The following is a 27,537-nucleotide window of genomic DNA, read 5'->3' as shown; positions in this document are numbered from 1 at the left end:
ATTTTATCTTTAGCCTTGTGTTTGCAGGCACTGGAGTCAGACAGCCCTTTCCTCAGAACTGTGCTTCCGTGATTTCCCGTATTATTACTCCAGCCGACAGCCAGGGAGATGGGATCTGAGATGACCTTCACTTCTCAATTTTTATTTCGGTGGCAATAGAAATTCAGGATGCTGATGGTTTTAGGAATATTTTTCCAGATGTGTGAGTCCCTGGTTCTCGTCTTGCTTATACCTGTACAAACAAATCAGGAGTAATTCTGTCGGAGAGGTGGGCCGACATTAGTGCAAAACTAATATACATGGGAAGTCATTAAACTTGATTGCTATTCACAGCGCAAGCATTACTGGCAGCGTAGGTCTGATCTGTCTCCAAGGGAGCTTGGAGTGTTGCAAGGACATTGACTGGATCTATCCCTAGAGGGGAATTTGGGAAGAATGGGGTGTGGAGAACTCAATTCCTTATTCAAGTCGTCTCAGGATATTTGTTTAGACTCGGTAACTGTTACCTCTGATGTTCGACATCTAGACTAGGCAATGAACCATGTGCCTGTAGCTACGTAGTGTTCTCATGTTTCTTTCCAGATGGTCTTGCATATTGGTGCCTGTCTGGACACCGAGAAGGAAAAGTTGTGTTGTTGGAACCTAATGTTTTTTAATATGGTATTTTCTTAAGTCGTAACGGGTAGAAATAGAGCGCCTTTTGTTCAGCTTCTGTGCTACCCAAATTTAGACAAAAGAGCTACAGTTTCCCCGTATATAAAATATTGACCGTGCTCGTATTTTCACAGGAAATACCAAGCTCTTCCACTGTGTCAAAAAATAAAAATCTGCTTTTCATTCAGACTCATTAAAATTTTAGAATTTAGATTTATGATCTTGGATGGAAGAAAATCAGATACTTGAGAAGCAGCACATCCTGGCTATATTGTCTATGCATACAGGGATACTGCTAGTTTCTCTATAAATAATGGCATGTTTACATGCAAATCAGTTGTTGTAAATTTGTAAAATGTCAAACAAACACTTCTTTGTATTATTTGTTTGGCAGCTGATGCTTTCTGACACTGAAGTCTGAGGTTATATTTGTGATCCTGCTGCAAATCTCTGGGAAATTACCTTTGGAATGACACATGGTCTGACCTTCATCTCCAGATAATCCAGGAAGAGCTCATGGTTGTGAGGACACAAAGGAGGCACAGACTAGAGAGGACAGATTTAGCATACCTCTATCTTTTTTGCCATATTTCAGAAATCAGTAGTGCACTGGGTACACCATACTGAGGTTTACTCCTTCCTCAGAGGTAAAGATAGCATGCTAGTGGTAAACTGTGAGAAACAGTTCATACTCAGAATTAGCAAACACTAGAATCAAAGAGATTATATGTATTGCTGCTTCCTTTGAAATGTTCTTTTTATTGAAGGAGATTGCAGAAAGACATGTAACAGGGAACAAAAGCAACAACAACAACAAAAATCCCCCAAATCCCAGGCATTGAACACAGAGTGTAAAACCAGACATAATTAGATCAACATACAGTAATCAGACTCCAGAGCAAGTATCATGGCTCTTCAGGCTCACATGCATGAATAAAAAGCTGATACAGGGCACAGTTAGAGGCCCCTGGCTATACTCTGCTTTCAGAGGTAGGAGGAAAACGAGGGTCAAAGCCTAATATTAATCACAGATGGATGTATAAACTCAGAAAGGCAGAAATCCTCTTATCTCCATTTCTTTGTTTTCTGCAGCGTGCTGTGTTTGATTCCAGCCCGGTTTGTTTACAGCTCTGATAGTGCAGCTTTTAACAGCGATGCGTATTCAGTTATTTCTTTATTATTGAAGGGTTTTCACTGAAACTCCCCAACCCAGGCCCATTTGCCAGCCCGGGAATCTGACTTGTAAGAAAGTTAAATCTGTTTCTGTTTCAGGAAGGTGTTCCCTGATAGTCACATTTATGTTAGCACACAGTTAAACAATCCATGTGCCAAATGCAAAGAGAATTGTGGTATGAAGTGCCTTTCAATAATATGGTTTGATTTCTGTGTAGGATTTATTACAGATTATAATGGAAGGAATGCTCTACATGCAGGTCGGCTGGAACGGCACAGTTTTAGAAATACTTAGGCATGATCAAGTGCAGCATAACATTTAGTCTGAAAGTTCTCAATGAACCTAGCCTTCATTGCTTAATGGTAACGGCACGAGAACTGGAAACTAGACTTGGATTTTGCTGGATTTGTCCCAAATACCTCATTTGGTGTCCAGACACTGACCGGCTTACTTATTCAGAGTTCAACAAATAAACTGAAAAATCATTTTTTTGAGAGCTCACAGCCCTGCCCTGGAAGGAGGGGAGGCACCGTGCAGCTGCATGGCTCCAGCTGTGTGGAAGGATGCAGGAGGGCATGTGGTGCCCGGGCTGGCCGTAGCAGGGAACGGTGGCAAGAGGCAAAACAGGTTGCTTCAGTTTATCCAGCCCCATCCCCTCTCCTCCTAGCAAATGCCTCGCCCCAGCTTGAGAACTGCTGCATGGTTTGCAATGGCAGGGCTGCAAAAGGCTTGTGCACTGTGTGCAGAGCTCCATGGTCTGGCGTTTTTGTGGTGACCCCAGGAAACCAAAGTGTACCTTGTGATGCAGGAAGTCCATTCAGAGACACCAAAATGTACTGGAAATTTGCAATGTTATGGCCTATCAGTTTCTGGTAGGATTTCTATTCCTACCCCTACAGTTGCGTGGTGAAAAATCCAAAGGAAACTTTTGTCTCGTTCTGAAAATAGGTTAAAAAACCAATAATCTGACAGCCATGTTTAAACACAGTTTGTGAATTGTGTATTTTCACAGCTGTGTTATGTCTGGTCCGTCCCTGCTGCTTTGCACTGCACACGTGTCCTGATTCCACTCAGGCCAGCTTCGAGTGGGCATTTGAGAAAGGTGAAGTGTTTGCTGCCGGAGAGCCAGGAGGCGAGGACATGGTCAGCCCTTGGAGATCTGGCTGCAAGAGGCAGCAAGAAAAGCAGTAGATCTGATGGACACGAAACGTATTTTGAATTGCTGGTGGTGGTGTGTGTAGCTCCTGACACCTCTGCTGTCAGGTGTGTACCCCATGTATGTGTGTAGGAAGTGTCTGTGGCAACAAGCCAGGGCTTTCAGCTCTGTTCGAGTTTCCCCTGTTGGATTACTTGTTGCTGTTGGTTACCTACTTTGAAGAGGTCTCTCCTGCAGTGGCCCAGGTGAAAGTGCCTGTGAAACAACTCACTGATTTTGAGCTGTATTTTAGTGCAAGCATTTCCCAGTGATTGGGTTGCAGGGCCTTGCTCAGACTTGTCTCTGGAGGAACTAACAAACCCAGAAAGTTTGACAGGCGCTGGGAGCTCTGCCGCTGCCTTTCCATCCCTGCTGGTACCCCGAGGACCGGCAGCTTGCCACCTGGGCCTCTTGCTCAGCCTGCAGACTTGGAAGACAAAGCGAGGCAGATTTGGAAGTACAGTGGTAACAGAGGGTGGTGTGGATGTTGGGCTGTGGAGGGAGAGCAATGACAGTGAGCGTGAAGAAGTCAAGGGGGAAGGCCATAATCTTCAAGTCAAAGTGGGCCTAGAATGGGCCATTTCAGTCAAGCCAAGCCATAAACTTTAGAGGAAATCCAGATCTGATTGAGCATCCAGGTGTCTGAACTTGCTCTCTTTCCTATCTTTGAAGAGCCATCTTTGCTTTGCCAAGCTCTGTATTCTGTGGTTATTTGGTGTTCATCTAGTTTCCAAGCTGAAAACAGCTTTAATTAATTAACTGGCAGTAGAGCAGCCCACTCATTTAGCACTTAACAAGTAACGAGCTAATGGCAGCTCGGCTCCTGTTTGGCTGTAAGGCCTGTATCAGCATCGCGTAACTGCTTACTTGCGCTGATTTACCTCTGGACTTGGGGCCATGATATTTATCAACATCTAAGAGCTCGGATCTATCCCCAGAAAGCTCAGTGTGGGGCTATTTGGAGCTGGGCTAGCAATGAAAAATGAGAGGAATGTTACCATGAAGTGGCTTGGAGACTGATATGGAGATAGAGAATCAAAAAGGATTAAATCCTGAGGTGGAGTAATTATTTTTAATGACTGTTTACCAGTGCTTCTTGGAAAGTAAGGATCTTTCTAAATGTGTGTGGTGAAACTGCCAGTTGCTGGGAACAGGACTACGTTTGGCCTAAATGAAAACCAACAGCTGAGGATTTGCATGTTCAAGTAACTTCAAGACAAAACCAAATACATGAAAGACAAAAGACTAATGAAAGGAAACATTCTGAACACAAACCATCTCAGGTGGTTAGGAGGCAGGGAATCTGCTTCACGTTAGCAAAAAATAGAATCTTTTGAAGCTTGACGGCCTTATTCTACACCAGTTAAAATGATGAAATTCTTCCAAAGCCATCAGGATTACATCCTTCAACTGGCTTTAGGATTGGGCCTTCCCACTAGAAAGCCACTTGATCTTTCTTGCTTTTAAATACAAACATGAATTTCCAATGAGGTTTCCTTCATTTCTTACTATTAAGGTTTCTTTTGGCAGTGTTTTCTGAACTAAATGCCAAGCAGATTTCAGATGCAGTCCTCCATCCAAGGTTTAGTACACCAAGCCAGTGAGAACGCTTCCCCAGTAATCCCTGGGAATTCCTTTCTGGTGGTTGTTACCCTAGAACCAGTCTTGGTTTTGACTTTTTTTCCTGCGGACTTTCTCTGATGAGTGGAGACTAACGCAATCTAGCTAGCCTTTACCTCTCAGGATGAGAAGTTCAGTGTGGAGCCATTGTGACAAATGCAGTAATTCAGGACGACAGTAAAACTCATTTGGATAAAACTCCAACTGTGTTTTTGTGTCTTTTCCAAAGAGAAGGCACATCCTGAGGTCAGGTTTGATTTGCTCTTCTTCTGTGGATGGCATTGAAGTTGGCTGCTTGTAGAAGCTTTCTCTTTTCTGTTAAGTGTGAAACTAGACTAGAATATGATTGGTTTCTGTTTGTGATGGCCCTTGCACTTGATGTCAATTATTATTTGCGTCATGGCTTTCCTTCACATCGCAGCTGTTAAAGAAAATAAAGAAATGGAGATGTCCATTCAGAGATGGCAAAGTTCTGCGCTGTAGGGCACTGCTGTAGCAGAGGCGTTTTTGGGACTCTGTGCCAGAGGTGCGTTCCTCAAACTTCTAAGGGAAATGTTTTAAAATGTTTTTTCCTAATATTCTAGAAGAACTGATCCAACTTAGATCTAGTCTTGCTACTCAGTTTGTAAGAGGACCTCATATAGAAATACTTGTATAATACTCCTTACTGGCTTGCCAGACCAAACTATTCAAATATTATCTACTAGCCGAGAACAAATGCAGTTTTCTACTGATCTTTTATAGGACTCAGCATAAATCTTCTGTAGCAATGAGAGTTATGAACTTACTACATTCAAGCACACGTGTGTGTTTTTTTTAAATCAAGAGCAGAGATCCTTCCAAGCGGTGCGACTCCAGGAGCTGACGCCGCTACTGGTGCTGACTGGTGCACCCTGGCTGCCACGGGTAGCGTGATGTGCGGTGCTCACCTCTGCTTTCACCTCACCTCTGCTTTCACCTCACCGGGGCCACTGGCTGCCTGGGGATTGCCACGTGAGTTGAATGCGGTGTGATGCCAGAAACGGGTGCAGCTACACTGTCCTGGGGCTTGGGTATCCCAGGGCTGTGTTCCCAGCATTAAACCACGGCCGTTTTCCTCCTTCGCTGCCCAGTGAGGACCTCCTGAGTTGTGGCAGCGAGTACCAACGTTACATATATCGCCACAGGGCAGTATTTTTCTAACAGGGGTGTCCTGGCTACTTGAAACTCCAGAGCTTCTCTCCTGACCTTGCAATATTGCAGGGACTTAGGGTTTTTTTTCTGTTAATGTGCAGGGTAGCATGTTAGAATAGGTCGTGATTTACAGTGAGATGGGATAACGCCTGTTCTGGAAGGTCCTGCGCACCCCTTGAGTGCTGGAGAATGCCGGCTGTTTTGAGTGGTTATTTCAGAGACGGTGCGGTACTTTCTGTAGCCTCTCTGTTTAAAAAATAACAGCAACGATATAATGTCCTCAGGGCTTCTTTGCCTCCTAATTACAACCAACCCTCTCATTAGTCCCGCAGGGAGACAGAATCAAATGCCATGTGGTGTTTTACACTTAGGATGCTGTGCTTACCACGAGCTGGAAGGAGGCAGGAAAAGGGGGAGTTAACAATTCATAACCATTTATGGAGCAGGCACAGCCCTCCTTGGACCCAGTTCAGCAGAGTCTGAGGGCCTCAGATCAGGAACTTTATCTGGCTAGTAATTGCATCGGCATGCTGCCTTCCTTGTGTGCAGGGGGGGGCATTTGGTGAGCAGGAGACGAAGCTGCAGAGTCCTTGTGCCGGCATCCACGCACAAGGATGAATTAAATGCATGCACGCCTCCGGGGAAGGACCATGGCTGGATTCTACAGTTGCCTGAAAAGTAAAAAGTAAGTGCCATGCTGAGCCCTCCCCTCCACCTTTCCACAGCGAGCTGACTCCAGTGGGTGCTTGGGAATTCCTCCCTCCTGTATTTCAGCAGCAGCACTGCACACAGTGCTTGTGCCTTGTGACTGATGTACTGTTCAGAGTATAAAGTGCAAAAAATCAACTCAAACTGAACTAACAAATGATGAAAATTGGTCATGCTTTTTTTCCTTCACAGATGTGTGTGTATATATATGTCCAGTGGCAAACACAAAATACTGAAAAAGAAATTAAGAACCTTTTGCTGTCTAATTATAGCAAAAGGAAAAATTTTCTCTTCTTTATTGATTAGCTACATTGTTTATGTTGAACAAATAATGAGAAATACAGAAATGCACGTTGGCTTTTAAAAATGTTCAGCTAGAAATCTGGCATTAAATGCTCTCTGAGAACTCGATATGCTCAGTTTTTTGTATAAGCAACCTGAGGTGTGCTCTGTAATCCCTCCCCATTGAGAGATTTGATTTTATTTAAAATAAATATTTTTGATTGCTTCACTATCATGTTCTGTGGGAGCAGGCTATAAAGGGAGAAGAGGATGGGGCAATGCATGTTAGTATTTGTGCTTTAAACCACTGTCAAGACAGCTTTTGTTTTTCCTTTGATATTCTCTCTGCTAAGGAATGGAACAAAATTTTCTGCTGCAAAAAACTGAGCAGTGGTTTTTGGTGACGATTTGCATCAGCGGACTGTAGAGGGCTCTATTCTTGCATACAGTACAGGATTACCCAAAGTGCAAATTCACAGAGAAAGGCAAGCAAAATTGTATCTTGAGGCTTAAGATATGAATGATGACAGTTAAATGTATGGATGAAATCTTGGTTAGCAGGGGAAAAAAGTGCCAGTTCAATAGTGAAGCTGACAATTCCTTCTTTCTCTTTTTCCCTCTTCTAACTGTTGGATCCCTCATACCAACAGTGTCTCACGTTACTCTGGTGGAAATATGTATTTTTGAAGGCACTCAATTCCTACTGGATTTCAGTTAGCATTTCCATCCCATATTCCATCCCCCTTCTCCTCCTTTGAAAGTTGTAACGGTGTCTATGAGAGGAATCTAAATATTTGGAAAGTAAGTCTAACTTAGCTAAGAGGGAGGATGCGATCACAACAGACAGAAGGACTGAGAATTACTCCTGATGAAGGTAGAGGAATTGGCACTTGAACTGACAACAAAATCAATTTATGTTGTTTGATTTATGTTGTTTTTCCTCCAAATCCTCCAGCATCTAATGCAATTAAGATAAACTTGGAAGGCTGAGAAGGGCTATAAAGGATGAGCAGCTGAAGCTTCTTTCATATGGCATATGATCACTTCTTTTCAGGTGGAAACGCACCTGATTTCTGAAGAACAGCTTTGTTTTTTCAACAAATTCTTATTTCTGGTTGCTTTTCAGTTAGATCTCTATGCTGGGTATATATGCAGTTTGCGTTCCTCATCCTGTTGTCTCAGCCTTGTGATGTGTTCCCAAGTGGATTAGTGTGACTATAAATACTTCACAGTCTTTACAAATTTTATATGTTGCTTTGGCTGTGATTATTGGCAGTTAAAATGAGCCTGAGATGTTAATTGCAGCACCAGAGATGTTTGGAGCCTGAGATTAATTTTGGATTAATTTTTTTGGGGAGTTTGACATGAAGCATTTGTCTTTCTGGGCAGTGTCAGATGTGTTACAGGAATGGCTTCCCCAAATCCTCCCATGGTTGTTTGACCTGTAGGAGTTAGTTTGCTTTGTGAATGAAATGACTTGGATGTTTTAAACAACTGGCTCGGGCACAAGCAGCAGTTTAGCCAAAGCAGCAGAGCTCTGCACAGGCCTTAAAACCTGCCACTGCCACTGGCAAGGGGTCCTGCCAGGGCTTTGGGCTGCTGTGTCCAGCTGAAGTGCCTGGGCTGTTTTAAAAGCTGCTTTGGGGGAGCTCTCTCCTGTGCTGCTGTCACGTTTGCCTTCGCAGCCCCACATTTTCCTAATGAAGGCTCTGCCTTTGCACACTGCTATGACTTCTGTCTGCGTCTGAGCTTTCTGCAGTGAGTTCTGCCCCTGTGCTTCGTGAGTGCTCTGTTATGAGATGTCACATCATTAAAACAAACCAAAAAACCTCATGCAGATAATTCCTCAGCACAGCATCAGTCTTAATCCACTGAAATAAAAGTTGGAGATTGCTTTCGTATTTTTCTTTAACCAGCATCTGCAATCCAAATAATCTAAAATTGTTCTTCCAGTAAGTTTGTAGCTCTTGTAGCTCATCCTTGTTGCAGGGTTTCATTGTGCTTGGTCCCAGCCCGGTGTCAGAACAATCCGTCAGCTCTGGGCAGACATGATGCAGTTTTCTAAAGCCTGCAGAAGAATTTGTTAATATCTGTCTTTCAGCTTTTGATACTAGCCAAATACGTAGTTATGAGCTGAAAATGTGGTTGCTTGAATAGTAAGGTTCAGTGCTGGTCAATGCAAACTGCCAATTTCCAAAGACAAATATAGTGCGTTAGAAGCTATATAAAGTATTTGGCTGAAGGCTTTGTGTGCCAGCTCAGAGCTGGTTTCGGTAACAGACTATAAGGAAATGTATTTAACTGGTCTGGAGTTAATGTGGTCACTCAAGATTTCATGGTGCCTTTCACAAGCAAGCCCAGAATTATGGACTTATTTCGGTTTGAATGTCTTTGCTATGCCAAGCTCTGTACTTCCAGTGGGATATTTCATTTCTTTCTTGTAGCCCAGAATTGTCAAAAAAAAAAAAAAAGCTGATGTGCACTCCTGTGCTGCAAACAAGTTCACCATCTGGGTAAAGCAGTTGGTCAAGGGATACATCAGTATCATTTTCAACATATTTTTATTATGAGATGGAAAATAAAAATGTAAAATGATATTAGGAATGTTACATCAAGCAAAATTTGTTTTCTGGATTAAGTGCTGTTGCTTTGTTGCTGTCTGTGTTTGTTGCCTGTTCGGATGAGCATCAGGAAGAGATTTTGTAGTTTGTGGGGATTGTTGCAAAGGTGTCACAGCGCTGCCTACCTGACTGATAGCCAGCCCAGCTGAGGTCTCTGTTCCCTGCACCCTTCCCTCCAGCTCCCTCACTCCAAGCCTGCTTGTTGGAGAGGCTCACAGAGGACAGCTGAGGGTGCAGACTACACTTCCTACAGCTTTTATTTCTGCGTAGGGTCCTGTGGCCCTTTAGTAGGAGCCTTTGGTTCCCCATCGGCAGCAAGCAGCTGCTTTTGGAGCTTGGACACTAGCAGGTGAATTGGAAGCGGTTTAAAGCTCCACCAAGTGCTACTGACCAAGTGCTACTGAAGCAGCGACTTGGCACTGCGGGGAGCAAGGCACTTCCAGAGCATTGCCTCTTCTCTGTCAGCAGCTCATTCCCCTCCCACGGCGTCTCTCGCTTTTTGGAACCACATTGGTGTGGCGGGGTTACAGCGGGGACCGTCCGTGACACTTGGCTCTGACGTGTGCTTGTACACGGAGCTCCTTGCAGGGTGCTTGCAGCGAGGCCATCCCCATCCGTGGTGGCATCCCCACGTGTGCCTGGGCTCAACCAGGCCGTCAGCTGTCAGGAGGCCATGCGGCTTCCCTGGAGCTGCTGCCTGGGAGCCCTGGTGCCCACTGGCAGCAGCCTGCAACACGAGCTGGTCCCGTGGTGCTCTGGGAGGTCTGTGAGCAGCCAGCAAATCCTGGGGAGGTGAAATGCTTCCCACGATCGCTTTGGTATCCCAAAACACATGTGGTTACCTGCCTTTAGTGTTATATTATCGTATTAATGCTATTTCCCAATGAGGGCAATAATCACTCATTAACAGTTTTTCAGTGGTTCGTTGTATTTTTTGTTTCTTTTTTTTTTTTTCTGGTTTATGAAAGGTGGTTCCTGCCCAGTAAAGCAAGTTCACCAGTGCAGAGAGAATCCGTGGAAGCAGACAGAGGTGGCAATACCAGGTTTGAAGAAATGGCTTGTGGGGAGTACAGGAGGCAAAGTATTGAGCTGAAGGGAGGTGCTTTTTGGAAAGTGGGGAGCTCTCCCAGCCAGGGCCAAGTCAGAGAGGGTGCGCTGTGCAGAAAGGACTCCCCAGCCGTTACAATCCCCTGGGAATCTTCCAGTAGGCAGCCTGAGAGCTTGCTCCTGTACGTAGCAATGTGGAGGGCGTTTGGACATTTGGGAGTGTTTTGTCTTCAGCTCACAGGGCTTGTTCAGTGCCACGCCTGGTATTAAAAGCATACAGATTGAAGCCCTGTTTTCTTACACAAGAATAATAGAGAGGGTGAGCAAAAGCAGTCAGGAGGTGGCAGAGCCATGGCACTGCAGGCAGTTGTGCACAGTTGGTACAATGGTGCTGTATTGTTAACCAAAAGCTCAACTATTTCTGTTTGTTGATTCATTCCATTTGACTCATCTCTGTGTGAGAAGTTCAGATGTGGCTTAATACGGCCAGTGAGTCACCCCACCTCTCCCAGTCCTCCTCCTCCTCTTCACACTTCTCTCAGGATGGTGTTTGCTTTAGCAGCCACCGGGATGCGGTGCGTTTGCTGGCTGTAGGCTGAGGAATTCCAGGCAGCCGTGTCCGTTTGGTTTCAGCACAACAGCCCTTTCCCTACCACCAAGGTACTGAGTGTCTGATGGATGAGTGCCTCTAATGCTGCCTGTCCTACTTCTTTTCCACCACAGCAGAAGCTTCTCGGCTTGGAACAATCTGCTGAATGTGAACTTCACTCTTCTGCATCATTTGCCTGCCAGTTTTTTTGTCTATCTTGTTTTGCGAGATTGAGCCTTGAAAACATCTTGTCTTAATTTTGCTTTGTGTTCTCTCCTTATGCAGGGTCTTCTGCTGCTCAGGGCATCCAGCTTTGTACCCTTTCAGCCAAATGGAGAGATGAATTTATCATTTCTCCCTTGTACAGAGGTCTGGAAAGTTTAATAGCTGTGATATGAGGGCCTGGAAATGGCTTTCTAAGCTGAAATCTGGCTATGGATACTTAAGACAAAAATATACTAGCTCCAAGCTGTGCTTCCAATGGATAACCTACCTGAGCTAGCTTAGCACAGCTAGATCTGCTTACCAGCAAACTTGGGAAACTCCAAGATGAGGCTGGCTGTGGGGAGACAGGCAAAAACCCAAGGCAATTCCAAGGCTGAATTTTTATTTTTTCTCTCCTAAGGGCTGTTGCTGTAAGAAAACAGTTGAGCACAACGTGCATTGATTCTTACCAGAAGCTCTACTCTACAGTCATCAAAGCTTGTATTTCTGAGTTCAATCCACTGTAGTTTCAAGGTTGGTACTGTTACACATCGAGGAGTTTTAAGAAATATTTTGAATACAGCAAACACGAACAGCAGACTTTTTTTTTTCCATATGTTGTTACATTAGTAATAGTTATTTGTGTTGAGGTAGCAGGTGGCCCTCCGAGGCTCCATTGTGGGAGTCATTGTTTAAACAAATTAAAGCCAGTCACTTAATATCCTGCCTGATTTTGCATGCAGATGCTGAGCTGTCACTGTTCGCCAGGCGTGTAACAGTCAGGATTGTGCTAACAGCTCAATGTTTCCGACACGATGTACACGAAGAAGCTGAGACCTGGGCCACACACATCCTTACGTCCTTACTCATCGTTTAACTCTGTCGTTACACCAGTGTGTGCTGCTGCATTCGTATAGGCCTTCAGGTACCAGGGTACCCTGTGGTCTTGTGTATCCCATCACCGTGCTGTAGCACCTTTATCTGTGACACGGTTAGAGGGGACTGTAGCACTTCCAGTCAGAGCAGGGTGACTTTGGGCAGACAAAGCAGCCTGATTATGCTTTCCAACCATGCAGCCAGAGCTAAAGTGGCATTCCAGCTTCACATTTTTGTGGTGGTTGTTTCTTTTGGCCTCAGAGTTTCAAGGATCTGGTGCTAATTAGTGAACTAAATTTTTGACTTTTATTCATGATGGATTCATTTATGCTTATTCATTCTAAGAAATATGTAACCGTGTGCTTTTGCCAGGCACAGAATCACTCATCTAACAACACAGTTCTGATCCACATGGTATTTCAGATGCGAGCGGGATGTATTTATACACTCGAGCTCAGAATTACTCTGTAGATGTACGGATGTAGTCATCGAGCTGTCTCTGCGTATGGGGGGAATACAGACCTGACAGAGGTGCGGAGGAATTGTTTGCTGATTCACTCTAGCAAATTACTTTCCATCCTCTCAGTTTAGAGAAAAGAATATTCCAGAAGTTGAAAGTTCATTGTGTTGCTTCAAAAATGCAAATCTTTTCATTGTTTCCTTCCTTGCAGAGCTTGGGCTGTTAAGACCTTACAGAACGTCTATCCCTGTCTGTTTTTTTCCATGACATCCTCCTGTCTGTACCCCATCTTGCTGTCCTTGGTGTCCCCCTCCTGGGATTTTCTTACGTTTTGTCCCCTCTGTTCCCTGATGCCACCACCTCCTTCAAAACAGCCAAATGCACCTGGTGCTCCGGTGGTGCAAACCAGCGCTGTCTCAGGTGGTCTTGTTGTGGAGGGGTGTTTGTGGCTGCAGCCTTGGAGAAGTAGGATCCCTTTGTAGTGGCTGTTCATATAAAAGAAAAGCCAGTAGATAGCCTGGGGACACATGTGGCTCAGGGACTGCTTCAAGCACGTGTGACCTCCCTTGGCTCTCCCAGTTCTCCTGTGCTTCAAGACAAAGTGTGCCTCGGAAGGTGCCTAACTTGGGCTGCAGGGAATGCTGCCAGGAGGAAAGAGCAGGGACGGCAGAAAATTTCAGTGAAATCAAATGCAGGGAGACCCTCAGACTCCCCACAGAGCTCCAGAAGAGCTCCTTTTGCAAGCGTGGAAGCTGCCCCAGGCCTTCCTTTAGCTCTGGCTAAGATCAGCAGCCAAAATGGGGTCTGAATTCCAGAAACAGTGGGAGCTCACGGGGTTTAGCCAGCCAGATGCAGTTTGTTTCAACATAGGAGGGAAATGGCCTTGTTTTTATTTTCGCGTGTGTACAGCCAGTAGATGTTGCCCTGGCTAGGTTTGGGGACTTCACATGAAGAGATTTCCTGACCTTCCTGCCAAAGGCAGCCTCTGAGACCACAAAGCCTGCATTTTATTTGCTCTCTTGTATAGCCAAAAGATGGCTGGCTGTTTGTAAGAGTTTGATCCTTGGAGTGAACATTTGTGACACAGTCAGCCCTGGAAATTTCTGGTAGTCACTAGTTTTTTCGTTGTTTGTTTGTTTCTTTTTTAGTGTACTTTAAATTCTGGGGCATTAAATGGCTTTATTGACGTATCTTGGAAGCAATGTGTTCTGGGGAGTTTCATCTACCTGAAGATGTTTCTTTTTTTTACTTTTTCCCATCCTTAGGCTGTTCTTTACCCCACAAAGTGAGGGATAAGGGACAGTTTTGGAAAAATAAATAAATAAAAAAGCTTCAGACATAGCTTTAAGTCCCACGTTTCAGTTCTGGCATTCAGATGGCTATTGTTTCTGCCTCATTTTCCCTGCAATATTCAGACAGCTTAATTCGTTAATTTTTTCTCCGGACTCTTTCAGGCTTAGGATGTAATGATTCCTTGTGAACATCTTGGGGACCAGAGCAGGATTCAAATACAGGAACGTGGCAGATATGCAGGCCACTCTTGTGAAAGTTTATGATTTCTGTAACTTATCTGTAGCAGTAGCACCTGGTAGCAGAGTCAACTGGTAAGGTCCCAACGTGCTGGTCTCCCGTAGCAGAGGCAGTGCTTTGCTCGTTAAGCTTTCCAGGCATTCAGCGTGACCATCACGATTCCACAGGCAAAGAAACTCAAGGCTGAGTGATAAACGTTTTGGCTACTGTTGGCAGCCCTGTCACTTGCCCTGGACTCCAGTGACAGAGGCAGAGATAGTCAGCTTGACTTTTATTCCTGTACTTGACTCTGGCTTCTTGACTCTGCTAGCATAAGGCATGCCTGCTCTTCAGTGATAGCGGCTGGACGTTTCCTGCTGCTCTGCTCGTGGAGCTGTTTCCAAAGGCAGCAGGGCTTACTGGTGTAACTCCCTAACTGCCTTTGGTTACGTCCGTGTTGATGTTAAGTGCGTGTTCCCCCTCCTTCCCCAGTTCGCCAGCTGTATCCACGTCAAGTGGATCTGAGGGAGTCTCCTGCTGCTGGCAATGTGCTGGTTCCTCGTACCGTTGCTGGATGACTCTGCTGCTTCTGTTGCTTCTTGTTAGGAAGAGTGGAAGAAGATCCTCATTCCAGCTGTTTCCTGAAACTTCCCCAGTGCGGTAGTGTAAAGAATTACTACACGGGAAAAGCATTGACTTATTCCTACACTGGTGCCAAATGGTGCAATTCAGCTGGGTCAGTTAATGTACATTCCTTTACGATAGAGGCAGTCTGGGCCCAAAACATTGGCTGAGCTCTTGTGTGTGCTTAGTTCATGACTGTGTTAGTGCCAGTCTTGATTTGAGCAAAGTTCTCTCGTGGTTCTCCTGATTTATACAGACCAGAAAATGCACTGGAAAAATTATGCTGTAAATTACTGTCAGAGAAGGGCTGTTCAGAAGCACTTAGTTTTTGGCAAGCAGGTGGCTATTCTGTCTGTGCTGGTGCAGACTTGCAGTAGGGATCCCTGCACTGACAGCAGCAGCACGAGGTTGTGCTAATAAGCTCTGCAGAGTAATTAGGGGCACGAGGGCATGCCCGAGACAGGTCAGTGTCTGGTGTGGGTTCCAGCCATTGCAGAGTGGGGCTGCTCGGACTTCAGCTGGGCATCCCGAGCTGCATACAAACCAGCACTGCTCAGCTGTACCTGCCCCAGCTTTGAGCTCACACAGGTCCATGTATGTACGCTGCGGAGTGCATTTCCACTCTGTTTTCACCAGCAGCTTACAAATATTTTTTGTCTCATTTGCCCTTCCCCCTTCTTATCCTTTTGGCTTCTCACACAATTACAGACTGAGCCCGTGTGACTGTATGAAAGGCATTTCCTCCTGCTCCTTTTTTATTTTTTTAACTCAGCTTCAGTCCACCAGCTGCTTTCCATTAGTGTTACACACACACTCACTGGGAGGGCAGCACATAATGCACTGCTGAATAGCAGAAATCCTTCAGAAGCGGTCAGACAGAGGCTTCTCAAAGCAGACTGTAGGTAAAAAGAGTTCAGCACACTGGGACCTGTCTTCTGGCAAGCTTTCCCTGTGAAGCCCAGGTCTGGGGACCGAGCACGGTGAGGGGGTGTTGTCTGAATGCAAAGTGTGAAAGCTGGCCGTAGATCTCTTTATGTGAAAGGTTGTTTGCTCTGGATATCTCTTCAGGGGTAGCAGCTGAGTGTTTTCTGATGCTGTGGGGATTTATGACCCCTACTTGTTCCTGGGAGAGCATTTTTATTGATATTAAATACTGACAGGATGCTTATCTAGGCTTTCTGACTTGTGATCCTTTGAAAATGGCCTTAAACTTTCCTAAGCTCTTCTTTCCTTAGAAATGACAGGATCACTACTCATTAACTTTGTAAACTTCTCCCCCACCCCTCCCTGTTATCAGTGGAGGTGGCAGCAAGAGGCCTCACGTAAGCTGCTGTTTGTGCCGTTCTGCTATGCCTGCTTAAAACAGCCACAGTTGTGCTAGGCTCAGACCAGCAAGGGTCTGGCAAAAACATCCAGCTGGTCAAAACTGGGGGCAGTTTGTCCTAGAAACTCTAAAAAAGTTCAGGGGGATCAGCTGTGCGAGGTCAGGTCCCAGTCCCACTGTTGTGTTGGGCAGGACCCTGTTTGAGCCCGGTTGGTTGTGGGATCCCACACCATTCAGCCTGTTCCCTGAACAGGGACCCTGAAGAGCGGATTGCTTGGCTCTTTGCACAGAGAGCGACGGGAGCTTTGTTTGTGGAGTTGGTGATAGGCTCAAGGGACGTGAAAATTGAATAGAAACCTCGCTGGCTCTGCTGTTGCGTTGTGATTGACTCTGAGAGTCTGTTCAGTGGGGTTGCAGAGGGTAAACCGAAGACAATTTTGCTTCCCTTACTGTCAGTGGGTTGCCAAGTCCTTGGCTAGCCCGTAGCGTTCCCAGAGAGGAAGCAATCAAGCCCATTTTGTCAGAACAAAGTCCTCCAACGTGCCTTAATAAGACAGAGTAACAATTTAACCTGTCACCTTCAGCTGAAGAACGTAATGTGAATACTAAACCATCCTGCATCCTGTGCTTTTATGAAGCTCTGTGCTCAGGACAGATGGGGGGGCTTTTCCTGAGGTCCTGCTGCAGCTTCAGGTGTGTTGGGGATGCTGGCTACGGACTGGTGGCCTGCAGGACAGGTGAGGGGTGTGCATTTCGCGGTGCTGACCTGTCTTGCTGTGCAAAGCGTGTGTCCAGAAATTTGAGCACAAGCTTGTTTTTTGTAGCCTGGAGGAAATCGGTCTTTAAAAGCTCCAGGCTGAAATGTCACCTCTTTCTCATGGCCGCTTCTTGTTGTCTGTCTCCTTTAGGGTGTGAAGATACTGAATGAATGCAGCGCCTGGTGGTATTGAGTCCTTATTTTCTCAAGCCTTTATTTGTTCGGAAGGAGGCTATTCAGGGGTCAGCATCTCCTTTGATCTCTCTCATAAGGCCTTCCAGAAGGCTTGTGCAGAGGCATGGGACTGAACTGAAGAAACACCAGAAGCTGGGGTAGGAGCCTGCTAGTTGTGCGGTCTCCATCTCTTTGGTCTGATGCAGAGACAGCAAGGAGGCTGTGTCTCTTTTGTGAGGCTGAACAGAAAGCATGTCTGTTTGTCTTGGACCTTTGTCAAATGTGGGAAACTTGAGTCCTGTACAATGTTAGCTTCCCTGCAGTCCTTAAATACGCAAACCAAGGAGGGAAGGGAGTTGTCTTTGCTGTTAGCATGTTTCCCCCCATGTGATACACTTATTCAGGTAATGTACTTAGCTGGGAAAAGGGAATGGTCAGACACTTCCCTGGCTTTGCATTTCTGCCCAGCCACTGCCTTCCTGTAGAGCACTCCAAATATCTGTCCAGCTGCCCCAGATTGTAAAAGAGAGACAAGGCTATTTCTCCTGTTGCTGGAGAGTGTTTTCTCTTAGGACTTAAGAGCTCTCCTAATGAGCTGAAGAGCTCCAGGTGAATGTAACACAGTAGGGTTATTAATGGCAGTGGTGTATGGGTAGCAGGGAGCCCAGATCTAGACTATAAACCACATCAGTGTAGCAGTGATTGCTAACTAAGTCCTGTTGCCTGCTTTGAACATAAGGAAAGCCTTAAACTGTGGGAGCTCTATGCCTTTAAAATACACATATGCCTTCAAAATGCTTGACAGCTCCATCACTGCTCTGCTGTGACTGCTGCCACTGAGGAGAGAGCCTGCTTCGTCCCTCGGTGTGCGCCTTCTCCCAGCTGTCCTCTAGCATCTCCTGGCATGCCGAGCCTCGGAAATGCTGCTCCAAAAGGCCACTTATTTCATCTGATACTTTATCACTAAAAATCGATGTGCATACAACATCTGTTTAAAACTTTGTCTCGTGGTGTAGTGCTCCGGGGGAGCTTGTGGGGTGCATGTGGTGAGTACAGCTGATTGAGCTGGGTGTGCGGTATTGATACATCCTGACCACGCGCAGCGCTGCGTCTGTCAGCTGTCATTAAGGGCTGGAAGTGGTGGATGTATGGGGGTTCGATCTGTTAATGCCTGTGCACTCACATGTGTTCGTATTGATGAGGTTTTTGTCCTCATTCTCTCTGCTACATTAATCCTCAGGCTAGGGTTTGGTGCCCACAACTTTTGCTAGCTTTTCTCTTGTAAAATAAAGCAGAGTACCACAAGAATTTGAAGCCTAAATGTTAGCCTAAATGCTAACTAAAAGCCTAAATGCTAACTTTCCTTCAGGTACGTCATCAGGCTTTTAATGATGGAATTTACACTTTGCTGTAAACATTTTTTTTCTTGTTATTTCAATGCTTGTTAACTTAGAGCTTCAGGTTCTAAATGGGGGCACGATTGCAGACTCATGATGCACCCTCGCAATTGACATTTGACCTCCATATGCCCCAGAGAACTCAGCTATAAAATTGAGTTAATGCAGGAGCTGACTTGACTGTAAAGAGACTGCCTCGGAGCTGAACTGCTCTGCAATTATAGTTCTACTTGTATAAGAGATACACCAAATGGAAATAAATGCTTGTTGTAATAAACACAGCAGTCAAAGGATCTCCAAGGACTGGAGGGATTCTGAGTGAGCAGCTGAAATGATGGAGTAATTTAAATAAATGGAGAGCCAGCAAAAACAAAGCTGGATCTGAAATCAGTGTTTTGCCCTGCTTTCATTTTATTGAAGGTGAGCAAAGCAGAAGATAGAGGTGTAAATGAGCCAAAAGTCAGTCCCACTCACAGTCTGGGAAAATAAGCACAAGTCTGGGGACTTGCCAGTTTGTCCGTGTAAATGTGCTGAGCGCTTTCTTACTGTTTTATTTCAAATTCCCTTTCCCTAAGGATAAATCTAACAATATGCATTGTGTATAAAGTTGAGGGGAAAAAATGGGTCCGCATTTCTTCTTAATACAGAGAATCTATGAGAAAGTCTGCTGATGACCACTTTAATCAAAATTTGGAGGCAATGCAGACGTTTCCATGGATAATTGATGAGACCTAGATGGAAAAAGGAGAAATGTTGAATGGTTATGATCATCCAAAAGGGAAAATCTTAAGTGTCTTACTTTTGGTTGCTTCTGCATATTGTCTAACAATTGTTTCAAAACCAATTGTTTCAAACCTCTGTGCATCTTATTTAGCAAAGGCACAACCAGTCCTTTTCCCTGCAATGACTTTTTCATTGTCTTTTTTGCAAGGTGAGATGAGATTGTTTGGAAGTACAGTGTGTTAATGCACTCCTGTGTCCACTGCCTCCAGATGAGTTAAACCAGAAGAAAACCGCAGTCTGTCTGCTCTGTTTCTACCTAGAGGTCAGCGGCGTGGCAGCAGGTTGTACAGGGCATGCTTCCTCTGTCTGCTTTTTTTTTTCAGGAGCCCTGCCTTTTTGCTTCATAGCCTGCTGCCTTTTTTTTTTTTTTTTTTTTGACAGTCCCATTTTCTCTGCACACCTTCTCTTTTAAGGTTATCTGAGGACTTGGGCTGTCCATGGACTCAGGGAAGTACTGGTGCTCTTCACCATAACGGATTATAGGTGTGGCTGATACAGAAGAAATACAAGAGTTTGCTGACTCGCCAAATAGGCACCTAAGTTACGTAACTTAGCAGTATTGTACCACTTGAGGTGGAAAATAGACCATGTCTGTGCAGAAAAGGGGGCAGGATTTGTTTGTGGGGGTATTTTCATTTGTTTGTGAAGATTTCTTACTCTTTAAGACCTGACAGGGCATATTGGAACTGCTAACTTTGTAAATGTATCACTTGGATATCTCCTCTAACAAAGGACAGCATTTATGAGCTGCCTTGCTAAACTGTCACGTTTCCATTGTTGCTTGACATTTGTACTGTAACTCTTGCGGTCTGCTGCCTAATCCCTTTGTTTCTGACAGACACCCGTTTAGGAGCCTTGGAAAATACAAAGTGGAGCCAGTTAGCATTGAATGATCTTAAAACTAGACTGAACTTTTGTTTTCATCAGGGAGGAAGATGATGCCATCAGCTAATGTGGTTGATCAATAGCCCTGCTTGCGATAAGGTTTCAAAGCTTGTGGCTAAAAGCTGATTGCACTGGAACCAAAATAAATTTGATCTATTGGTTTCCACAAATGCAGCATAGCCCAGAATGATGGTTCAGTGCTGATGCTTAACTAATTTTAATAATGCTGACAGGCTAGCCTGGTGCTTGCTGTAAGGACATTGTAATACATGAACCCTCGGCAGCAGAGCTCTTTTTAAAAATGTTTTTTACAGTAGCATGGAGCTGTCAGTCTGTAGCAAAGAGTGTGCATAAAGATTCATTATTCTGAGGCTGGGAAGCATTACAGTCCTTGCTGGTCACATTTTCATTTAATGCAGACTTTGGTCCTGGATTCCTAAAAAGAGAGAGGTACTGGCACGAAGTAAGACTGGTTTATTAGTTTTGGCTGGAGAAGTAAGTGTCACTGAAAAATGCGGAAAAGTTCTGTGGCTCAGGTGCAAAACAAGTGTGTGAGGCTCTGTTTGTGATGAGCATTTGGGAACTCAGTTTCCCAGCTGCAGGGTGGGATCGTAATATTCTGGGAAGGTGGACTAAAATTTAACCAATGCTTTCATCTCTATTTCAGTAACTATATCATGGCTACGGGGCCAACAGACGTCATACAGTCACCTGAAACAGGAGAGACTGTTGAAGAGTGCGCAGGTAAGCAGCAGTTCTCCAAATGTGGAGCTGATTTGGAAGTCAAGGTTTATTTTTTTTCAAGTTGGAGGAAACGTCTGTGGTGGCTTGTTTTGCAGGTTTTGTTTCTTTTTTTTTTTTTTTTTTTTTTCTGTGTGGCTTTGTCAGCTGGCAATATTATGGAAAGGACCTTTAATGTGCAGTACTGGAGGATCATAATGTGGTGGAGGTTAGTATTTTCTGAATCTGCCTTGGATTTTCAAAAAAACGGGACGTAAGAGCTTGAATAGCTGCTTGTCGTGCCTGCTTTGGTGGATGCCACGGAGCTGGGGGCTGAGCATGTTAGCCAACTGTTGTATTAGCCTCTGCCTGTGGGAGCTGCAAGTGCCCCTACTGCAGCTTTGTTCTCTGCTTCTGGCCACAGACAGCCATTTGTTACTTATTCTTTCATCTAGTGGCATGGGCTGATGCAAACAGCCATGAGGGAATGAAATAATAGACAAGAAAGGAAAATATGTTACTTATGCCAGAGTTGTGTTAATTAAAGCAAATCCCTTTTGCCAGCGTTCAGCCTTTTCTTGAGGAGCTAAGCAAGTATGAAGAATACCATAATAGCTGAAGTGTTTCATAAGTGGCTGTCATACCAGTTGATTTTTTTTGGCTAATGTTTCACAGTCATCTTCAATGTTTCAGTGTTTCAAAGACCAGCTTGCTTTTTCTTTTAGAAATAGATTTGCCACCACCAGAATACTGGTACAAGAGAGGATCAAATGGCAAAGCAGCTCTTAGTTGAACCCTGCGTGACAGATGAATAGTGGTGAAGGAAGGGGTGATGGATGCCCAGTAGCGGCTGGTTTCCTGAATTTATAACCTAGTTGATGACATTGTCCAGTGCTACTTGTGACACACTGGTGACCTTGTGTGAAACCCACAAGTGCACCTTTTGTGCTCAGGTTTGGAGAATGTTCAGAAAATGGATGAAATTCTGACCCTGCTGACAAGGAAGACAGGAGATGGCTTGCTGACTGAAGTGTTGGCTCTAAAAAGACCAGGAATATTTCTGTCTTTAACTGGTTCTAACTGAACCAAACTTTTAAGAAGTTAAAAGCTGCTGCGCTATTACTGAGATATTCAAGAAACACTTGACCAGACCTGGAAAAACCTATCTAGTTTTGTTGTTGTTGTTTTAATTTTTGGAAGTTCCTTTGTTTATTTCCCATGTAAGGTAGGATTGCATCACCTCTTACTCTTTTTAGTGGCTTATAACGGAAAGGCTTTAGGAGGCTAAAATTCCCACTCTTCACAGTCTAGTCAATTAGATTAATTTCTTGGGGGTTATGTTATTGTCTGATTAGTTGTAGAGTTTCCAGTGCATGCTGTTTCTTTTTAGCGGTAGTGACAAAGTAATTGTCCAAAAACTATCAGTGCCCAGTGCTAGTTTTGCCAAATATCACAATTTTATTGCCTGTCTGGCAGCCTTGAGTATTTTTTATGAAGCTAGAATCATGGTATTTTTTTGAGAATCTTGTCTCTGTGTGTGTGTGTGTGTGTTTTATCCTGTATTTTTATTCATGAAAATAGCTAGTTTCTGGAGCTGAAGAAAAAAATGGAAGTACCTCCTGAGTGCACCTTAGAAGATAGAGAGCACAGAATATCCCTAAATGAACCATTTGATTTAAATATGATAATTGAGCTTCTAAATCAGATATTCCCTCTGCTTTTTACAGTCTCAAATTTGCACTGGTAGAAGTATCTTTCTCTTTTCTATATTATAGGGAAGAGCTATACAGTGAGCAAAAAGAGTGTTAATTCTCTCAGTGTACAGGTGAAACCATGAAATAGGCAATACACAAACAGTAAAAAATATAGAATAAATAAACTTTGCAGAAAAAACAAATGCTTATTTCTGCTCTTTTTCTCTTATAATAGGCTAAATTGTTAGAGTTCATTTTGGGGAGGACTTTTGCTTTTTAGGGCAGTAGCCTTTAAATTTAATATTTTGTTTTTAATGCCTTAATTGAATATTGGCAACTTGTAAGCATTTAAAAATCAAGAATCATTATTCATCAGTGGGTGAATGGGGAATAGGCAGTTGTCTGAGCTTGGATTTTCTCTCCTTGTTTTGACTAGGTTTTTGTTATGCAACAGCTTTTTTTCATTTTAAGTCATAAGGTCCTCTTGCACATTATTCAATAAGTTGAATTATCATAGAGCACCAATTTAAGGATATGTTGGGCTACTTCACAGTGCACTGAAATGTAGACACCTCTAAATGAAACGTGGCATCCCTTTACCAGTGTGCAGAACCAGCAGCACAAAGTGTTTGCAGCAGGAAACTGATTTGAACACCATCTTTCTGAGCTGTGCCTTTACTGTCAAATGCTCCGACGCAGAGCAGCCCCACAGTTTTCATCTACATGCAGCACAAAGTGTCTAGGGGTGATTTTATCTTCTTTGCATAATAACATGGCAAGTGCCCATCTTCTGGAGCTGCAGGGAAACGGAGTGTTTCTCATTCATCTGAAAGAGCTGAAGGCATGCAGCTGAGCAGAGCGCAGCTAAAGAGGAATTATTGCTGGAGGGGATGTGCACCGCACATCAGAAATAAATCAGAGGCTAGAGAAGGTACTGAAGTAACAGAGGACTCCGTTCACAACGATACCCAAGTATTGTCCCATGCCAGCTGAGGTTTACTAATTGGCAGTGCTTGTGAACCTTTTCCCATAGGCTCCATTCTAAAGTTAGCACCGCTTCTGATCTAAACAAGTATTTGGAGTGTTCTCCCTGGCAATGGTCTCCTTTGTGGAAGGACTTGTGTCTTTTTTTCTTAGTTGTTCTTAGGACCACTCTTTTTTTTTTTGTTGGTTGTGGGTTGTTTTGTTTTTGGTTTTTTTTTTTGAACATTCTCCTGGTTCTGGAAATACTAGTGTCTAATTATGCTCATCAGTAATACTTCCACTAGAATCAAACTTACTTATTGTCACTGACAGCTGTCCGCTGTATCTGACAATGTCCTTATTTTTCATTTAGACTGCCTTTAAGTTGCAAAGCTCTCTGCATGCAGCAGAGATGCCATTTTGTTCTTTGAGTCACTGGAGTGCGCTAGCAGACATTGATGGATTGATAATTTTGGGGTGCTGTTTTGTTTTAATCTTCCATTTTGCTAACCTAAAATAAACCAGTTCTGCTTTGTCAAGTTTGCTGGGAGATTGCCATATAGGTTGTCTAGCTACTGATGTGAATGGTAGTAATGGTAGAGAGGCATTTCTAAAGACTCTCTAAAGTCTTAGTCAACACACTTTTTTTCATTGGGAGGCACTCTGCTCTTCTGATTGCTGTGTGACCTGTCTTTCCTTACCATCTCCTGCTCTGGGCCCAGTGTGAAACTCATTGAGCCCCATGACAGAGTCTTAACAACTCTAAAAGCTTTGGGCTCAGCTCTGGCATCCAAGGGAGGTAATTTATCCTTTGTTTTCTGAGACTACATCATTCACTTACTGCCTGATACACAGCTTTTTGAGATCTTCTGCTGATAAACCCTCCATAGGAGCACCACATCTCGTTGTTATTTAGGTGAGTGGAAATCCATTGATTGTTTTAGACTATATTGTTGGAAAGATAGCTTGGTCCCAGTGACAGCCCAAATCACTGGAAAAGCAAAGCGCAGGTCTTCCTTGGCAGCTACCACTCTGCAGAGAGGTGCCATTTCGTCAGGCTGTGCCGGTTGGTGTAGCAGCATCCTTGTACGTCCTGATGTGTGCTGCTGGCACTGGTCTCGAGAGCTGGGAGGAGACAGGGTGAGCAGGTCTCGGTGTCATTGTTTACTTCTCAAAGTGCCTACTGTCTGATGCACGATGCAGCTGTGCAGTGGCACAGTTTCAGCCCAGATAAGGCTTGTTGGCAGAAATCCCTACACACACAGGGCACACGTTGAGGCAGAGCATTGCCGACTAAATCATTGCTGGGAGAAGACAATAACTGTGTGGAAAGAATGCCTTGCTTATTAAGGAATCCTCCAGCTGTGAGCATTTATTATGCCAACTGCTGTAAAGTATTAATTGAACAATGAATTTGGCTCTGATATGCAGTGATGTTATTGCCCTGCATATGTATTTAAGTCAGTCCCGGGGGTCAGTACAATAGCTTGGCCCAAACCACCCCAAAATGACCCCTCAATGTCAGTGACAAAACACAGCTCTTGTGTGCTGAAAGAAAATATAAATAAGAATGCTAAAGTATCTAAGGCTATTAAAAATGAAAGAAGTCAATTATGTTTCTTATGGTCTATTCTGTTTTTGTATTTCTTTTCATTTGGACAATGGAAAATGTGAAGTCAGCTTAGCAGTTTTCTAATCATGTTCTTAGGCTTGCTATGTTTGGGGGTTTCATGTTCTGCAGGAGAATGTCTTAATTTAAGCTTGCTCCATTGACCTTGGAGGAGTTGTTGATTTTAATTTGGGGCACTAATTTAGTGTGGAAACAGATCTTTTGGTTTTAGGGTTTATAGATTTCTTTGCCAGTTTTAATCTTTTTGTTTCCTTACAGCCCTGAATAAAGAAAAAGCAGAAATAAACCAAGTTAAATGAAACAACATTTAAAGACTTTAAAATGTTAATTGTTTTATTGAAAAAATATTAAGCGTGATTTGCATGACTACTTTTCAGTTGTGATAAATTCTCTGTGTATTTTTCCTAAACTGGAACCTAAGTAGGCACCACCATTGTCAGCTTAATGCCAGTGTTGCTTTGTAGGCAGCACATCTAAGAACTGCGGCTTCACCTTTCACTAGACTCCAGCACTGAATTATTTACAAGGCAGCTGACTAAAACTCAATGGGCTGCTCCTGCTTGTGGCTGTCCATAGGCTTCCTTCAAAATTTAAGAGGAAAACATTCTCCAAGCTAAGCAACACCTCCAACTTCCATAAATTTTCATTTTTGTCTTGTTGCAGGAAAGAAAAAATCCAAATTTCAGACTTTCAAGAACTTCTTTGCCAAAAAGAAAAGAAAAGAGCCTCCACCTCCCAGGGGGGAGAGTAATTTAAAACCTAGCCAGTCCAGCAGCGATGTCAGCATCTCTGTGCTCGACGAAGCTAATGCACTTCATTCACCGAAGGAGGCTGGGTAAGCTGGCGGGGAAGGAAAATAAATAAATAAGAGCAGACCTCTTGCTGCAATGGGATAAAAGCACGGGCTGGCCCCTTAGGAGCAACCTCTGTCCAAGTTTGTGCAAAACAAGCCCTAATGCTGATGAAGGAATTCCAGGAATTTCCTCTTTCTTTGCTATGTGCTTCCAAAGCCATGGTGGAGAGGAGGGGGAGGGCAGCCAGGGGCAGGGGTGATCCAACCTCCTCGTCTGTAAAACTGCAGATAGCCCAGATTGTTTTGATTGGTTTTAGCTTTTGAAATCTGTCCTGGAACATCTGATCAGCAGCAGCTTTACAAGGAAGGATGATGGAGTACTGCTAGTACGGGGAATAAATGTAAAGTTGAGTTGCTATTTTTTAGCATAAATGGTGCTCTCTGTTATGGTTGGGAGAACGGAAAGAAAGTGTTTGTGATGTGTTCTCAGAATGAGATTTCTGCTTAGTTTAACTTTTATGCTGCCATTTCTGTACAGAGAACAACAGAAGGCCTGGAGTTTTGTGTCAGCCACCCTGAAGGGCTGAGCGCAAGTGAGGTTTGTCAGTCCTCAAGGTGTGTGCAGAACAATTCTCAGGTCCCTGAATGGTGTCAGTTCATAAAACTTGTCCTTTTTTCAGTTAGTGTAATAGAAACTATTCTGTATCTAGGCTGGGACAACGCTCTGAACATACTTGTCTCTCATCACGGGTGTCATGGATTAGTATCTAGCAGCCTGTGATCTGGCTGCTTTCCAGCCTTCCCCACCTCCCCTGTTAGCTGCTGAGGCTTCTCTTTGGTGTACCTTAGGCCTTGGGTTGTGGAGCTACAGACTAACCTAATGTGATGGTACAATGGCCACATCCCATGGTTTGCAGGGTGTTGTTGGAGGGGACATTGGACACTGGCAGAGGTCATGAGTGGGTGACTAGATGCTGAAATCAACGTTGCTGCTAAGTGCAGTATATCATCAATGAGACCTTAGGTGCAGCTGGACACTACTGGTTTCTTTTGGTGGAGCAACTTGTAGGCGTTACTTTCTCATGGGTACTTGTGCCTCCCTGCCCCACCTTTCCTCACTCTCTCTGTTACACCACTGCAACATAAAAATGATTTGGGTTTAAGGAAAAAATAATCTCTTCATTTTGTTTGTTAGCATAACAGCAGCAAAATAAGTGACCACACAACCAGTCCCTAGGGTAAGGGGAATTATAGTGACTCAGCTAACCCAGTCCAAAAGGCTTAGAAATGGCTGAGCTTACACCGAGAGCTCATAGAGGGGCCTGGCTTAAAATCAGCTGTCAGATCAAAGGCTACGTGTCTGAGAACTCTTTTGTCTTGCCCTTAACCAAGTACTTCAAGTCCAACTGCTGTTTACCTCAGCACTGTCCTCCAGTGATTTAAAACTGTTTTTTAAGACCAGAGATCAGGAAGTGAGTAAAACCCCTCTGATTTTTCCCTTAGAGATAGGATTGGATGGACAATGTAAAAAAATGAGAGGGTATGTTTGTGCTATTTGAAAACCCTGTCATGTCCAGTCTCTGCATGGTATGAGCACACGTTGTAGATACCAAGGGAGACTGAACAGCCTAATCCTTTGGAAGACCTGATCCTGAAAGCCAGTGGAAATACAGATTTGAAG

The 27,537-nt window shown here is 44.1% G+C and overlaps 1 protein-coding gene across 15 annotated transcripts in view; it reads left to right on the top strand.

The window, feature by feature from the left end:
- Positions 1-6,253: 6,253 nt before the first annotated feature.
- The window catches only part of KIAA1210 (KIAA1210 ortholog), a 43,973-nt gene continuing 22,689 nt past the window's right edge, over positions 6,254-27,537 (top strand). For 2 of the 15 annotated variants that reach the window (XM_040572234.1, XM_040572241.1), the window contains exons 1-3: positions 6,254-6,501; positions 20,724-20,800; positions 25,727-25,898. In XM_040572234.1, the coding sequence (XP_040428168.1) occupies positions 6,440-6,501; positions 20,724-20,800; positions 25,727-25,898 (311 nt within the window). In that variant the 5' untranslated portion in view covers positions 6,254-6,439. Of the gene's footprint in view, positions 6,502-11,001; positions 11,135-11,688; positions 11,802-15,547; positions 15,717-16,968; positions 17,150-19,354; positions 19,453-20,723; positions 20,801-20,944; positions 21,006-25,726; positions 25,899-27,537 lie in introns of those variants that run through there. The other 13 variants (XM_040572229.1, XM_040572232.1, XM_040572243.1 and 10 more) reach the window with 13 other exon arrangements.

This window comes from Cygnus olor, chromosome 13 (assembly GCF_009769625.2).
Source record: "Cygnus olor isolate bCygOlo1 chromosome 13, bCygOlo1.pri.v2, whole genome shotgun sequence".
NCBI lineage: Eukaryota > Metazoa > Chordata > Aves > Anseriformes > Anatidae > Cygnus > Cygnus olor.
Note: the sequence above shows the minus strand (reverse complement) of the source record. Positions and strands in the feature narration are given on the sequence as shown.